The 17,300-nt window shown below is 45.3% G+C and overlaps 1 protein-coding gene across 1 annotated transcript; it reads right to left on the bottom strand.

Annotated features, from left to right (window-relative positions):
• Positions 1–314: 314 nt before the first annotated feature.
• Positions 315–10,844, bottom strand: LOC129340559 (putative short-chain dehydrogenase/reductase family 42E member 2). The gene is made up of 11 exons (XM_054995427.1): positions 10,593–10,844; positions 8,530–8,625; positions 7,917–7,974; positions 7,354–7,472; positions 6,948–7,023; positions 5,334–5,416; positions 4,439–4,576; positions 3,306–3,371; positions 1,802–1,865; positions 779–852; positions 315–575 (listed from the first exon to the last, which is right to left on the bottom strand). The coding sequence occupies exons 1-11, from the start codon at positions 10,842–10,844 to the stop codon at positions 315–317; spliced, it is 1,287 nt and encodes a 428-aa protein (XP_054851402.1).
• Between the last annotated feature and the right edge of the window lie 6,456 nt (positions 10,845–17,300).

Genomic DNA, 17,300 nt, shown 5'->3' with positions numbered 1-17,300 from the left:
GATTGTTTATGTTTTTTGGGGAGTGACCTGCCAGTATCTCACACCTCTCTTCTTCCATGCTGACAAAATGTTGAGGGCTGACTGGAGGAGGAGACTTTGGTGGAGCACAAAAATACTTCAGGTTTTCTGAAGCAATGAGCTGACGTTACACATGATATTCTATGGCCTCTCCAATCATTAGCCACTTCAGAACAATTACTAGCACGTTTCTTTTATTTGTCTCAATATCGCTGGTCGCATATTGCCTTGGAATTAAAGACCTGTGTCAAAGAACTGATCACATAATCTTGCCCTCCAGACTGACAACGACCAATTTATTCCACAATCTCCCGATAACGTGCCCATTGCTCGCTCAAAAAGTCAGCAACCTCTTGGTATTTAACACCCAGAACAACCAGGCCAATGAAGACGAGCATGCAAAGGAACAGTTTAAGGAAGAAGAAATTCTTTGAGCGGGGCCTGGTTTTCATGAAATGATCCACGCAATCGGCAAATGTGTACTTCTTTGGGGTGTAACCCAGTTGCTTGTGAGCTTTATCCGTTTTGAATGTGTGTGTGCAAGAAATGTTGTGCACCTGTAAAGGAAAGGAATTTGGAGAGGGGTTTTAGGGGCCTTCAAAAACACAAGCAAAGAACAACAGGAATCATCAATAGTGGAATTTACCAGCCACAGTGAAGCAGTCTAGTCCCTTCTACCACCTTGGCATTGTACCAGCTTATTCCCCTTCAAGTGTGAACCAGACATACATTTTCTTTCCTGACTGCCAGGACGTCTTACCTCGTAACTGGTGACAAGAGGGGTAAATTCCACAAAGGGCCACAATACCATGTGTACATACTCCATAAATACCGCTGCAGGAAGAAGAAGAAGAAGAAGAAAATTGCCATGTAAGGGCTTATAAAGGCAAGTAACAATACAGGACTGTATTCCCACCACAACATCTCTTGAACTGAAGCCATAAGAAAATCAGTACTTAAAGGGCTGTGTGAAACAGGAAGTTAATTCATGAGCCATCACAAAATGGCTGCCATGGGACGCTGGGTCTAATCACAACATGTGCGGAGGTTGCAAGCCAAACACCCCTCTTATGAGGAAGGCAGAAAGGACAGGGAGACAGCACAGGCCGCCTCATGGCATGGCAGTGGGACCAGAAGGGGAACAGGGGAGCTGGCCCTCCACCACTGCTGTCTCTGCCTTGTGCCTCCCCCTTGCACTTTAAGGCAGCTTTGGGGGGAAGTAGCTCATGGGATGGGGTGGGGAAAATCTGTGAAGGAAATGCGCAGTCAGCTGCTAACTAATACTGGCAACAGGTACAGGTGCACACAGGTAATTCCTGTATTCATGCTAAAATGTAATGCAAGAGTCTCCAAATCTTGTTGAGCATGTGGGCACTTTTAGAATTTGGCACAACAAAATGGCTACCATGAGGTGCTGGGCACAATCATAACATGCAAGCCAAACATCCTCTTAAAGTGGAGGCAGATATTTCTGAACAGGTGCTCACTGCAGACACAAAGATACCTCCCTGCTTCTTCTGAATCAATGAGGCAGACAAAAGGCATGACTGGCTCTTTGTTTTAGGAGAGAAGCTAATGGGCAGTAGGGAATCCATTGGCTGGTGCCATGTGGGAGGTCACTCATGTAATGCCTGGTTAGGCCCTTAGGCCATCACTAACCACATCACCACAGTGCCTCTGACATTAACTATCCTAGTATCTCTTGAATGTTGAACTCAAGTTATGGAAGGGAACTGTCGTGAAAACAAGGGAAGCATCAATTCAGCAACAACAAATATTTTACCTGACAGGTGAACTAAAAAAAGTGGCGCGGGTATCCATGGCTTCCGGGCACCTAATTTTTCAAACTGAAAGAAAAATTTCAGTACTGAATTACAGGGAGATTTAGGCTTCCTGACACAAAAGGTGTTCTTGGAAACATTTACTGATAAAACATCAATGGTGTCCTTTTGCAAAAAGCACATGGCCGTTGTTGCTGAAGATTTTACTTTTTGGAAGGAGTAGGGGAAGAGGGATTTTGCAAGGCACCAATTGGGGCACCATACGAAAGCCAGTTTGGTGTACTGGTTAAGAGCACAGGACCAGACTGCATGATGACATCATTGCATGTGACGTCATCACTCGGGCTGGTGGACGCACGGGGGGCCTTACAGTCCTCTTGTTCAGATGCTCTGTGGGCCAGGCACAGCCGGCTGCCCTGGCCGCCAGCTGCACCTGGCCCGCAGAGCAACTGAATGGGAGGTTGCCCGCTCAGCTTCCCCATGCTGCCACCACCAGCATGCGCTCCTGGCCGATGGCGGCAGCTCTGTGGCGCACGCCCCTGCCCCCAGGCTGGCACCCCTCCGGCGCCTTAGCCCCGAGGCGGCGGCCTCACCGGCCTCAATGGGCAGGCCAGCCCTGTTCCCCACTCCTCCACTTAAAGCCAGCTGGGTGACCGTGAGTCAGTCACAGCTCTCTGGAGCTCTCTCAGCCCCACCCATCTCACAAGGTGTTTTGTTGTGGGGATAATGATAACATACTTTGTAAACCACTCTGAGTGGGCATTAAGTTGTCCTAAAGGGCGGTATATAAATCAATGTTATTATTATATATAAAAGTCTCATTTTTGGAAAAAAAGGAGTTTTGACAAACAAGCTTTTGACTTAACCGGTGTAGAACATCCCACTCAGTTAAAGTCTTATTCCTTTCCAAGGAAGACCACAACATCGACTGGAATCCAAGTGACCATTTTATGCTCAGTCGCTTGGAGTCTCTCTACGCGAGACTGGGCACACGTTCGTCAAGTGCCAGGAGATGCAATGTTAGCCAGAAAGCGTAGTTTTAAAAGACAGAGCTGGTGGAGATTGCTCTGGAGGGGACGGATTCTCTCACAGCCCTCCACTGCTTAACACCCATGAATTAATCGAGCCTCGGCAGGGAAAAGGCTCAGGAAGGGGAAACAGTCTGGCATTCCAGAGGTGGCAGAGGGCTGTGAGAGAATCTGTCCCCTCTGGAGCAATCTCCACCAGCTTTGTCATTAAAACTACACTTCCCAGCTAATGTGTCTCCCAACATGTGAAGAACACATGTCAGAAGTCTTGTGTAGAGAGACTCTCGGTCATAGATCCTCAGATACAATGGCCCATATCACCTCTTTTTTGCTCTGGAACTGGGATCCAACCCCTTTCCCAAAGCTCCTTTCATCAGCCAAGGGAGGGGTTCTGAAAGGCCACCTGCCTGTCAAAGTTTCCTCAGACAAAAGCCTGGTGTACTGTTAAAACTGAATTTAAAAAAACACTTGTACTTACCAGCGGAGATAACCATTCATAAAGGTTAACTTTCTCTCCGTCGTTGATAAAATATGCCTGGCCGCTCTTTAAGGATCACAAGGAGGAGAGAGATGAGCAGTGTTATATTAACCTATGTGCACCTTGCATGAAGCGGCCCTACCATCAGAGCAAACATCTGCCATGACTTTCCAGGCACAATCATAGGGCTGGGAGGGACCTCTACGGTCATCTAGTCCAAGACCTGCGCTTCTTCTGTTCCACCACCCTCAGCCAACAAAGGGCTCCCTTAAATAGCTCTGCTCTTCCTCCCTGGCTGCCTATTATGCCTGGATCTACTCCCAGAACAGCTGTATGATGCCTCCTCTCACCTTTGTCAAATCCTTCCTCAAAACCCACCTTTTCCATACAACCTCAGCCATGACACCTTAATGTCCACCCCCCCCCCCACACACACAGACTGAAAGTAAGCCTCCTGCAGTGAAATCATGGGATGCAGATCCTTCCTCATTTTATCCCCAGCGCCATTGCTTTCCCTCTTTCTGTGGTCTCCTTTTACGGTAAATTTTAGACTGGGCCTTCAACGTGCAGCTTCTCCCTGAAGCCTTCAAAATGCAGCTGCTTCCCCAAGCCGAAGCAGGAGGATTACAGCAGAACCCACTTATTACAGCACTGCACAAGTTCTCATGCACAGAGATTTGCACAAAAGAGCGATGGCTGTTTTCCCTTCACTCGTAGTTCTTTGCATTCAACCCAACTTTATTGCCTAATAGCTTCCCCTGTTATTGCTGTGCAGGGTTTTTTTTCAGCAGGAACACGGTGGAACGGAGTTCTGGAACCTCTTGAATATGGTCACATGGCTGGAGGCCCCGCCTCCGCTGAGTGGCGTGAAGGGCAATCCAAACTCCCCTCTGTCTGGAGATCAGGGGGTGGGGCCACCAGCCATGTGACCATTTTCTCTGAGGGCAACCCACTGAGTTCCACCACCTCTTTCCCAGAAAAAAAGCCCTGTTGCTGTGGTTCTGGTAAACAATTCTTTTTTTAAAAAAAAAAATCAAAATATAATATTAAGGCATAAAAACGGGGGACAAAAATGCATGCATTTGGCTTCTTCCCTATGGAGGAGGGGAAGCAAGCTGAAGAATGTGACCCACCGCTATATAGTTCTTCTCAGGAGTCAGAGCGTCTGCAGCAAGGATATGGGCTTGCACGAGATTCTTGACATGGACCCAATTCATCAGTGTGTCAGCACTCCCAATTTTGAAGTTAAACATCCCCCTTTCGATATTCAACTACCGGAACAGAGAAAACAACATTCAGCATTGCTATGAAAAGTTATATGAAAAGTTATATGAAAAGTTATTCCCAGTTTGAGACATCCATGCCAGCTTGTTAATGGCCACAAAAATGATGATAGCATATTCCTAACACTTTCTGTTAAGAGAATGGTCTAGCAAATGATGATAATGGCTAAATTGACCACCTCTGTATATCTGGAAGACAGTCTGAAGCCAACATTTGTTATTGTTTGAGAACCATTTATACCATTTTTGGAAACCTATATATGATTTGCAGACGGATGTTTATCATTGTTTTTCTCATTTTTAAAGCTTCTAACCTTAGATGTTTATATGTTGAGGTCTCTTAATGTAATCTATAATAATAACAATAATGAAAAAGGAATCTCTAACATGAAGTTAAATTACACACATCTTCCTCTTAGTGAAGTCCCCGAGTCGCAAATGCAGACAGCTTCATCCGTACAGTATGCAAATTACTTGCTAATAATGCAAAACACACAACTGGGTCAGATCTGAACTGAAAGGATTTTTTTTCTATAGAGGATGACTTTCTCCCCTCCTTTTTCCGCTGCAGCCCCAGATGCCCCTCGGTGCTGTTCGGGGAGGGGGGTCCCCTGCCTCTCATGCCAGTTGCTTATGATCACTGGCACTCAGATGTCACTGCCAGAGCAGTTACAATGCTCAAATAGCCAGCACCATTTTGCACCATTTTGCACAGAACAGCTTTTGAAGCAAATCCAATACGTACCGCCATTCGAGGCATATGTCTTTGTTCTTCTGGCCCATAGATGCCAGGGGCACGTAAGGCACAGGTATACAGCTTGCCACCACCTAAGAAGGAAGACAGGATGGAATCAGCACGCAGTTCCCGGGAATCTTTGGGAACACAGAGTGGGGTGTGGCGTGAGATGGGGGGAAGGGGGGAATTGATGGGGCATAGCGTAACAGTGTGGGTTGCGGTATGAAGCAGAAACTGGAGGAAATCAGCCCCTCCCTGAACTGGCAGGAATGTTTTTTTTGTTCAAAATGTGTTTCTGCGGCAGCATGGATCCAAAGTCCCAATGGGCAGCTATAAAACAGAAACATCTCTTTATATATAGCAGGGGTGGCCAAACTTGCTTAATGTAAGAGCCACATAGAATAAACGTCAGATGTTTGAGAGCCGCAAGACATGATGCATTGAAGTCACTTCAGATGAAGAGGTGGGTTTGGGCGAGTGTCCTGAAAATGACATCACAGGAAGGGGTGGGGTTTTGGTGCAGTATGCTGGAAGTGACATCACAAAAATGATGTCACATCCTTGCTAGGCTTCACCCCCAAAGTCCCCAGGTATTTTCTGAGTCGGACCTGGCAACCCCAACATTTGTATTGAAAATATGAAAGTCATGGAAAGAAAGAAGGAAGGAAAGAAAAAAGGAAAAGGGAGGGAAAGACATAGAAAGGAGGGAAATAAACTAAATTAAAATAAAATGTATGGCCACGACAATACTCAGAGGCCTCTGGGAGCTGCACAATATGTCTAGAAGAGCCACATGTGGCTCCTGAGCTGCAGTTTGGCCACCCCTGATATATAGCATGTGCCATCAAGTTGCAACAGCTTTCAAGGCAAGTAAGAAGCAGAGGAGGTTTGCCACTTACTATTGCCTTCCTTTTCAGAGTCTTCCTTGGTGATCCCACATCCAACTACCGACCTTACTTAGCGTCTGAGGTCTGATGAGATACTATACCACGCCCCAAACATCTCTTTAGAAAAGACAACACGTGGCTGCATTCATTTGCCACTGGAGTCCGAGAAGCTTGCAGGATTTCTAGATATTCTTGCATAATAATACAATCAATCTTTGATAGCATGCATTTCAAACAGACACACTCTATTACATACATCAGTCATTTCTTCCAGCAATCTTGACAATATTGTTCTCAGATTGCAAAGGGGAAGGGCCGGAGTGAAGGAAGCAAGATGAGACTTGACATGAGAGAACTGAGCTTTGCATCTAGATGTTCATCTGTGGATCTTTGGTCACCAGAGAGCAGGATGCTGGGAAATAGCTTTCTCTGCAGAAACCCTGGGAGTGCAGGGGCCAATCAAAGGAAGCAATACTGAGCCATCTGAGTCCATACACAGGCAACTTCCTCTGTTCAAGAACAACCTACCTAAGGCCACCTGATGAGTTCATGGTGCAGGCAGAAACCTGAACTGGGGATTTTAGCTCTTACTATATAGGTCAAAATTAGACTATTTGGCAGCAAACACAATCCTAAGAGCAGCAGCGCTCCCGTGGATTGGAACCCAGGATGCCAACAACTCAGTACATCAACACAAGAAATAATATGGGCTCACAATGTGTGGATAATTCTGTACCTGCTAGGGTTGATCCATTTGCTGCTAAGACCATTTGCTCTGCAATTGATTTGGTCCTGGAATATTCATTAACATGCTGCAACGAATGCACAAAACAGGATGCTCTGATTAATTTATAAATGGGAAGGGGTGAGGTGTCAGCATGTACAATACTAAATATCCAAGGCAATACAACAGGTGAAAAGCCAGTGTAAAATAGCCAAGCAGAGAAGACTGAACAAGTAGGAAATTCTTTGCAACCCACCCACCAGTTACCAAAGCCCAGCCCAGTCAAAGAGCCCTTAACAACATTGTCCAAAACATGCCTTGAATTATCCCTATCAACTACCCCAGCCTTTTTTTTGCACACATCCTCCCCTTCCCTGCCCCCCCATCAAGATGTAGTTAGACCAGAAAGTCCACAAACCTCGGCCAAAGGAAAATACAGCACACTCTCCTCATCCCCATCTAAAATAGTTTGCCCCCCAAAGACTACGTTGACCGTGCTGGTGTAGATCAGCCGGGGAACGTTCCGTTGCTTGCAGACTGCAGAGGGACACAGAAGTTGCATCACGTTGGATGGAATATGACAATACGGAAAGAACTCTGTTATCAGGGACCCCACATGGGTGGACATCACCATGTCCTGCCCCCCAAAGCTCCCAAAGTTTGCCAGCAGATGGAATCCCAACACAGATAGAACGCCTATTCCTCCTTTCCTATTAAAGTATGGAGTTCCTTTACAATAAAAGCCTTCTATATCTTGCCTAAAGCAACAAGCTTCGTGCCAACTTTATTACTTAAGCAGCATCCCCCTTCAGCAGCACAAACCAAGTTCTAAGCTAGCACTGCCCCAGTCGAGGGCAACCTAGACATTCGGCTTTTTGCCATAGAGGAACCACAGCCGTACTGGGTTCCCCGGGAGCTGAAAGGTTTGGCTTCTGAGTAGGACTGGGATACTGCACTGTGAAGCCCGGACACAGCACATACCTTCAATGACTATGCCGGTTCCTCTGACGTTGATGGACTGAATTTGTCGCCTGTGTAACTAGAAGAGCGGAGAGAGGTTGAATGTCACACTAACTGCTGCAAAACCTGATTTGGTTTTATTTCAAAAACTCTGGCTGTCTCTTATGAGGAAGTGGGCTCACTGAAACAGACAAGGGCCATTTTCGCACGGCCAGGCACCGGAAGATCGTGCAAAACTCACGCCGTAAAAGCGTCTTCCTAGTGCAATTTCTCAGCACAATCCCATTTAATGGCCCTTTTTCTGACATCATCGGGCCATTAAAGGGGATCGTGCCGGGAGATCGTGCTAGGAAGGCACTTCATGCTGTGAGTTTGCACGATCTCCCGGGGCACGTGTGGAAACGGCCAAGCGATCCTCAGCTGCATTTTGCACCCTTCTAAGCCCACGGCCATCAGCAGACACAGAAAGATGCTGCTCTGCTTAGGACGGCACAGTTGTTTGAAAAGTCTACAGCAGACAACAGTCCTGTGCAAAATGGCTCCAGGGAAGCACTGTTAGGGGCAGCGTCTGTCACGTAGCCATACCATACGCAAAACCCTCTAGGCTCAACGTGAACAACAAAGGGATGCTCACTTGTTCTGTCCCCGACATTCCATATGCAGCGGCATGGATGACGCAATCAGCACCTTCGCAGGCCGTGTAGAAGTCATTGCGATGTCTGATATCTGCCTGGAACACAAGAAGTTAATTCTTGGTGCCTCCAAAAGAGACAGCAGCCCGAATGGCCCAGGCTAACCCCTGATCAGAAGCTAAGTAGGGTTGGCCCTGGTTAGTACGAGGATGGGAGACCACCAAGGAAGAGCAGGGTTGCTATGTGGAAGCAGGCAATGGCAAATCAGCTTTGTTCTTCTCTTGCCTTGAAAACCCCAAGATGGGGGTCACCATATGTCAACTGCGACTTGATGGGACATTCCCGCCCTCCCTCCAAGAAGATATCGGGAAGCAATGAAAAGATGGCTCCTTCTGAAGCTGCAGAATGCACAGCGGATGTGGCTGAGCAACATGCACGGTACGTGTGGCTGAACTTCGTTCACAGATTTTGAACCACAAGTTGACTGACTGTTGAGGCAATAGATTTAATTGATAATATCTGACATTGGAATCCCTGTTTTACTTTTCTGGGTTTGCTTTCGTAATAGTGATTTCTGCCAATTCCCCCTTCCTGTTTCAGCCCCCTTAGCCCCTGCCCAAAATTTGGTTCTTCAAGAAAGTTTAGTGTATGGGGAATGTAATGGGGAAGGGGGAATCGACTAAAAGATCCCCCCCCTTAAGAACTCAAGTGGCTTCAAGTCTCTGGAATGTGGCTACATACAGGCCACTTTTATGGTTTGCCATAAAAGTGGAAGTCAAGTTGGGTCACAAGGCAAAAGGAGGCAGGGGGGACAGAATGCATGAGTCCTGGGCCACCCCGCACAGAAAGCCATTCACACTGCAGCAAAAGCAGGGTTTGTTCTTATGTCTGAATGATGCCTCTGCAGGGAAACATTTGATCCACTGAGGCCACCATTGACATCATGCTTTTCATAAAAGCACAAGAGACCTGCAGATGAGGCAGAAAAATTGGCAAGCCTCCACTAAACTGAGGTCCATTATCCAGGGCTGATTCCAGACGGCCCTCCGCATCCTGAAACGTTGCGCGTCGTCGCGTGGAAAACGTGTTTTCTATGCGACAACACGCGACGTTTCAGGATGTGGAGGGCCGTCTGGAATCGGCCCTGGTAAGCATGCAGGAGAGTCCGTTCTTGTCCATGGCTTCCTTATTTGATGCCTTCTATGATTAAGAAAACTTTTAAAAATATTTAAAAACTTTTTAAAAATAAAAATACAAGGAATGTCTGTAACAACAACAACGTTCTATTTATATACCGCCCTTCAGGACAACTTAACACCCACTCAGAGCGGTTTACAAAGTAAGTCATTATTATCCCCGCAACAAAACACCCTGTGGGGTGGGTGGGGCTGAGAGAGTTCCAGAGAGCCATGACTAGCCCAAGGTCACCCAGCTGGCTTCAAGTGGAGGAGTGGGGAATCAAACCCGGCTCTCCAGGTTAGAGTCCCAGACTCGATAAAATAGGCAGCATATATAGCGGTTAGTATGTCAGACTAGGATCTGGGAGATCCAGATTCGAATTCCCACTTTGCCATGAAAGTGCGCTAGTTAACCTTGGGCCAGTCATACATGCTCAGCCTAACCTACCTCACAGGTTTGTTGGGAGGATAAAATGGAAGAGAGGAGGACACTGTTGTAAGCTGTTTGGGGTTCCCACTGGCAAGAAAAGCAGGAAACAAATGTCTAGATAAATAAATGTATCTCATTTTGGATCAAGCAAGATGGGATCAGTCTCGTCGTCGTCATCATCATAATGACAACAACAGCAACATTCGATTTATATACCGCCCTTCAGGACAACTTAATGCTCACTCAGAGCAGTTTACAAAGTATGTCATTATTATCCCCACAACAATCACCCTGTGAGGTGGGTGGGGCTGAGAGAGCTCTGGGAGAGCTGTGACTGACCCAAGGTCACCCTGCTGGCTTCAAGCGGAGGAGTGGGGAATCAAACCCGGTTCTCCAAATTAGAGTCCAGTGCTCTTAACCACTACACTAAACACTACACCAAATCAGAAATAAATACCTGCACAACCACGATGCCTTTCGGGATTGGCCACAGAGGCTTTTTGATATCGTAGATAATCACATCTGTCCCTGATTTGGCAAGCGCGCAGCCAAGGGTGAATCCAAAATAGCCGGCCCCTCCAGTTACCACAGCCTTTGAACTGACTTTCTTCAGTGGTGATTTACTGGTGTCAGGTTTTTGTTCGGCCCGTTTGGCGTCATGTTTGAAGAACAGAGGAGGTTTCTTTTCCTTGGGTGGGGGACTCTCCATAGCGCACACTGGTGCTCAGGTTTGCACCAGTTCACTAAGCTCCATCCAGGAGTGCAGCGTGTCTCACAACCTGTTCAAAGACCACAGACAGCAATTAGGCCATGCCCTTCCACATGAATGGAAGCAAGGACCTGTTTGTAACACCTCCAACTCTCCTACCAAAGATACACCACCAAGGCAAACTGGGAGATCCAAATTCTAATCCCTCCTCTGCCATACTATTTGCAGGCTGACCTTGGGCCTCTCAGCCTAACCTACCTTACAGGGTTGTATGAGGATAAATTGTGGGTAGGGAGCACATATGCTGTGCTGCATTCCCTGAAGGACAGGAAAGATAAAAAAACATACCAGAGAGAAGACCAAAAACTATAAACCAGGATTTTGTGAAAGCACCCCAAATCTGGATGTCAACAACAACTGTGGTTTGAAGTCTTCCTAAGCCCAAAAAGCCTTTGAACTCAGCTTCAGGTGAGCAGGAGGGAGGGAGGGAAGAGAGCATGCAAGCCCATGAATTTTAGGCTCGTTCACATGATGAAGTGTACCCAGAATATGGCTTAAGGGGCAGATTTTAAAGGACAGGAGGAGGAAGGGCTCGGCAGAGAACCTGCCCTGAGCCCGTCGAGGGCGGGATATAAATCGAATAAAACAAACATAAGCATAAACAGAAGGGCCTCTGTCTCTCACATGCAGCTGTCCACCTAAGTTCCTGAGGTGTGGCACACAGAAGGGCAACTCTGGAAATCTTAAGTTATGCCAGAAGATCTCCAGCATGCTGGAAGGCACACTGGCTAGGACCAAGCAATGAGACACTTTTCCTTTGAAAAGGTAAAAGCCAGCAGTGAGGCGAATCTGTCTCTGGCACATATGAGTCTCCCAGAAGGCGAAGAGTTCCTCTGACCCAGCATGCCTAATGCAGCCTTATTATTATTATTTTTGCATCTTAGGCACAATCTAACCTCGTGAAGGTGGCATCAACTCTGTGCAGTTACTTGGAAGTAAACCTCACCAAACTCTTGTTTATTTCTAAGCAAAAGAGACTTAAAACACTGTAACAAATAGCAAACTGGAACAGCCATCATGTCCAGCAACATCTTTTGCTCCTCCTGCCTCCCAATTAGGTTAGGCTGATGGCTCAAGAACACTCAGGAGCCCCCATGGCACACTGGGGACTAGAACACAAGACTCTCAGATCCTAGTCTGATGCAGAATGGTAGAGTCCAGTAGCACCTTTAAGACCAACCAACTTTATTGTAGCATAAGCTTTCAAGAACCACAGTTCTCTTTGTCAGATGCATATGACGAAGAGAGCTGTGGTTCTCGAAAGCTTGTGCTACAATAAAGTCGGTTGGTCTTAAAGGTGCTACTGGACTCTTTACTATTTTGCAACTGCAGACTAACACGGCTAACTCCTCCAGTCTGATGCACGCACTGCTACACCACATGGGGTGCCATATGACTTCATCCCACATTACGCTGCTAGTGAATGTAATGCTAAAATGACATAGGAAGTATGGATCACATATAATACCTCCATGTCAACAATGTATTCCTTGTAAGATTGGTAGCGCTTGTACAATGGCTTCCCCTCCAGTCTGACTCTTACCCTTAAACACTTCTTGTTTCACATTAACTCAAGGGATGTAGGAGGACAACATATTTGTATTTGGTATTTATTTGTACCCTGCTTTTCTCTCCAGTGGGGACCCAAAGCAGTTTACAACACCGTTCTTCCCTCCTCTGTTTTATCCTCACAACAACCACCCTGTTAGGTAGATTTGTGACTGGCCCAAGTTCTCCCAGCAAGCGGGGATTTGAAACCCGGGTCTCCCAGTTTGACACTCTAACCACTAACCAACACTGAGTAACATCTGAACCAGAGAGACCCTTAAATCTTCAGGGCGAGTCTATTAAGAGGGTGATCCAGCTAAGCAGTCATGTCCACACCCCAACATTTGGAGCCCCGATGGCAAAGGAAAAAAGAGTCCAGGCCTCTTGCATCAACTTGGAATCTTAACAGTTTAAAAGGCCAAAGATCCACTGGCAGTTATGTGGCAGTTAAAGCGTGAGGTTTTCCCTCATAAATATGCACAATGAAGGGTTATACTTCTGAGGTTTTTTTGTTCTAATATTTGTCTCAAGACTTTTTATTTTACCATTTTAAAATATTCAGCAGCATATTTCAAACCTGAATGCTGTTTGAAAATGTAGAATTCTTGACTCATTAACATGCATTATACATAGGGTTTTTTTAAAAAAAATATTTCAAATCTTCGCTATTTTCTCTTTTTTCTTTTAGTGTAAGTACCCAGAAAATATAACAGGAAAGATCTGAAATTCAAACTATTTCACTATCAGTTGGGCAGTCAACTCTATTAAACCAGTATCTGCTTTTAGACCTGCCTGAAAGAAGCCTGGGGTCGCAGAGGCAGGCAATGGAAAACCACCTCTGTTAGTCTCTTGCCATGAAAACCCCACCAGGGGTCGCCATAAATCGACTGTGACTTGAGGGCAGGATTTAATCTTCAACCGAAGTTATCTACCGGGTAGTTTTAGGGGGAATCATTTCAGTCTAAGGGCATCAATAGGCTCAGACTGGAATAACACCGGATAGAATCGCATTACCCAAGGTTTCTGATATTATCTCAGGAACAAATTGAAAGTGGAGTATGTTCAAATGAGCCATCAAAATTACTTTCTCAACACAAGTACACACAGTTTCCTCAGGAAATCAATCTTCCTGTTCATTCATTTAGATATTTATACCCCCACTTTTCTCAACCATAGGCCCCTAAGCAATTTCTAACATTCCCCCCTTATCTAGCTTAACAACAACCCTTTGAGGTTTCTTGCATTTGAGCATCTTTCCCAAGTAAGAATTTCTTCCCACAACCCCAAATGTTAGGAAAACTGGATAGGGGGCTTTAAAATCCTTGGTCTCATAAAAGAGAAATCCCAAAATACCCTTGGCTCATACACAAATTCGAGGTTTATTCCTTAATAAATGTGTTAGGGGTTTCAGGCTGGAGATGCCAAAATAGTGGTTCCTTAAAGACTAACACCATATTATTGTATCATAAATGGTCTTGGGTAGTAACAAAACTTTTTAAAAGGCCTCCCTTGTAGAATTTTCCTAACACTGCTATGCCCTCTGGAAAATAACATTTCCACATTTTTTTTCATTCCTGTCAAATCATTTCTGTTGATTCCATCCATTCTGTTGTACAAGACGGGAAGGGGAGGGTATAACATTAACAGTGCAATCAAAGGGCTTAGATTGGAGTCACTCTTTTTAGGATTGCACTGTAAATTGTGTTTGAAGCATTCTCATTATGCTTCTCTTTATTATTCTCATTATTCTTCTCTTTTGACAGCCTGCCTTAGTTTCATTTCTGCTTTTTCCACCCCAACTTCTGTTCTGGGTTCTGGCGCATGTTGTTGTTAAACTAGGTTTCAAGCGGCTAGTCCTTTTTTGCCCTGATAGGGTTGCCAGTGCCAGGTTGGGAAATTCCTGCAGAATTGGGGTGAAGCTTGGGGAGGGCAGAGTTTAGAGAAGGAAGGGGCCTCAGCAGGGTATAATGCCATAGAGTCCACCCTCCAAAGCTGCCATTTCCCCAGAGGAACGGTTGTCTGGAGATCAGTTGTAATTCCCTGAGATTTCCAGGAAGATGGCAACGAATTTCCCAAATGAAAAGGAAGAACCTTCCCCCCACCCCGCCAAAGTTCAAAGCATAGCCTGCGACTTCACCACCTGACCTACCTTAGCAGTGTTCAATATCTAAATACACGGACACAATCTGCCCCCTCCCAGTTATTATTACCCAAGGTGGGATTCTAAAGGTGTTAAAATGGGCAAAATCCGAGCTCTATTCAAACGGCTTTTCTCCCTGAGTTGACCAGCCAGACTCTCCCCAGTAATACATATCCCCCCCTCCCACTTCCAGGCTCAGATCTTCAGCCCGTCAGTTTCAGGAAAGCCAGAAGCAGCGCCGGCCGGAGGGGCGCCGCGGGCGCAAAGCCCGGAATCTCCCCAACGCTCCGGGGAGCCCGTCGGGGCCGTAGATACCCTAGTGGCGGCGCACGGCCCCGACTACCAATTGAACCGATTATATCCGCCCTTGCAAATGATCGCAACACCACAGGCAGGGCTGGCGGGGGAGGGGGGGACCACTTGGATATTCTCCTCCCGCAACTTGTAAAATAATTTTTAATTTTTCCCCCCCAAAATTAATTTGTTGGTTGCCATCTCCAGGATGGAAAATTCCTGGAGATTTGGGAATGGAGCCTGGGGAAGGCGGGATTTGGGTAGGGGAGACACCTCAGTGGGTGTAATGCTCCACCCTCCACATCAACCATTTTCTCCTGAGGAACTGATCTCTATATAGTCTGGAGAGCAGTTGGGCTTCCAGGAGATTTCCAGGCTCTGCCTGGAATTTGGCAACTATGGTTGTAGAGGGTCTCATGGCTCTGGCTGCAGACACGTCACCCGGCAGGATATTAACGACAAAAATGGGATGGGAAGCAATACTGTGTATCTTTCCAGGCATGGCAGAGTAACTTCTCATTGCCTACTGCTATGTACACTTTCTACAACTGCCATAACCCGGGAAATGAGGTCAAGCCAAGTCAAATGCTTTCCCCTGACAGTTGCAGCCAAAAGGCACTCTGCATATGCTCAGAGAGCTGTCATTTCATGAAGTCCAAACATGAGGAACAAGATATTAAATCACTGTTTAGGAATATTGTGGTTGTTCCCACTAAAAGATTGTCCTCTAGCATGTCACAAAATATCTCCCCCCCACACACACACACACTTACTGTTTGGCATTTAATATCAGACCCAATCAAGTTATCACTGTTGCAGAAAAAAGATGATCAAAGACTCAACTTTTACAGAAATCTAAGAAATCTGCTTTCCTTTGTAGGTCTCCCACCATAGTTCCCTCTTTTTTAAAACTTTTATTAATACAATAACACCTTCATAACATGATAAGAACAAGAATAACAAGAACAAGAACATTAACAACTAAGGTGATGTGCTATAGCCATTAACGACCATACATCTGATAACTGTTTTCTCAAGAAGAGTCAAACTAAGGTCCATAAAGTAGGTATTCAGAGTAGCTCCTATGAATTATCTAAATAAAGCCTGATCAAGAAGAATTAAAAGTCCAGATTAATAATCGTTTGGTATGGAAGCTTTTTTAATAACAATTGATTATTCAACAGAAAGTCCAGAAACAGTTTCCATTTTGCATAGAAATTCGTTGCGCAGTGTGGCCTTTCTCTTTGTTGCAATCTATCAGTTATTTTCTCCATAATTCATTGCTCCCAGATTTTGTTATACCAAGTATTCAAACTAGGAGATTTATGAGATTTCCAGTTAAGAGCTATAGAGGTTTTTGCCACAACCAGCAATTATGAGATTAACTGTTGTCTAATAGCTGGAAGTTCTCGATCTTTCCAAATATCTAAGAATATTAATTCTGGCTTTAATGGTATATTGCATGATGTAATGAGTACAATCTGTCGCTGGATTGTGTCCCAAAAGTCTGCTATACATGGACATTGCCACCAGCAATGTAAGAAGGTACCAATCCGTCCGCATTCTTTCCAACATAAGGGAGAGCTGGTGGAATATATTTTAGACAGCCTGTGTGGAGCGAGATACCAATGATTTATAATTTTATACGACTGAAGTCTTATGGTTATAACTGGAGAGTTTACTATGCTTGATTTCCAAACCTGTTGCCGCTCTTCATCAGAAATGCTTATCTCGCAATCCTGTTGCCATTTTAAGTGAGTAGCGTCAGTTTTCAGTAGTGCAGTTTTTACCTGCAGTGAGTAGTGCAGTTTTTACCTGCACCGTCGGGTAAATTCAGGAGTTTCTAGCAATAATTCCAGTTCCTTCTTTTGACTGGGAAAACTTTATTTCTCCTCTTCAGCACTGCAGAAACAAGTCAGCAGCCAACTACATGTCCCCTGACCCCCGAACAATCATTTTTTTAAAAAAAAATATTATTAATTTTGAATTAGTTTACAACATATAACTCACAAAACATAACATTAACAAACTTCGACAGATGTTTAAAACAGTTCGTTGCCGAACAATCATTTTTAAGTCCACACTAGCAATTCATTCCAAGGACCGATCCACTGTTTCACATTTAAGGATAACTATTTTCAAAATAAGGCAATGGAAGAACAGCAATGATTTCAAAGCAGGTCAATGCCTGCAAGTTTTGTGCAAATGCACAACAGTATCCAACAATGTACCAGTGAAGCATGCAAGACTGCAGAACGAAGTACTCAAATGGCCTCACTGCTAAGAGAATGAACCTGCCTCCCCAATCAGCTTCAACGTACAATGGTTACAAATATTATATGCAAAAGTTGGTGGTTTGTCATATGTTCACTAAAGTAACATCCAAATCATTTGTCAAAAGCAACAGCACTGTT

Source organism: Eublepharis macularius, chromosome 12 (genome assembly GCF_028583425.1).
Source record: "Eublepharis macularius isolate TG4126 chromosome 12, MPM_Emac_v1.0, whole genome shotgun sequence".
NCBI lineage: Eukaryota > Metazoa > Chordata > Lepidosauria > Squamata > Eublepharidae > Eublepharis > Eublepharis macularius.
Note: the sequence above shows the minus strand (reverse complement) of the source record. Positions and strands in the feature narration are given on the sequence as shown.

Coding starts and splice junctions, on each gene's coding strand:
- LOC129340559 (XM_054995427.1), bottom strand. CDS start 10,844: ATGGAGAGTCCCCCACCCAAGGAAAAGAAACCTCCTCTGTTCTTCAAA. Junction 8,626..10,592: donor AAGGCATCGTGGTTGTGCAG/GTATTTATTTCT, acceptor CTTGTGTTCCAG/GCAGATATCAGACATCGCAA. Junction 5,417..6,947: donor AAATGGATCAACCCTAGCAG/GTACAGAATTAT, acceptor CTTCCTTCTTAG/GTGGTGGCAAGCTGTATACC.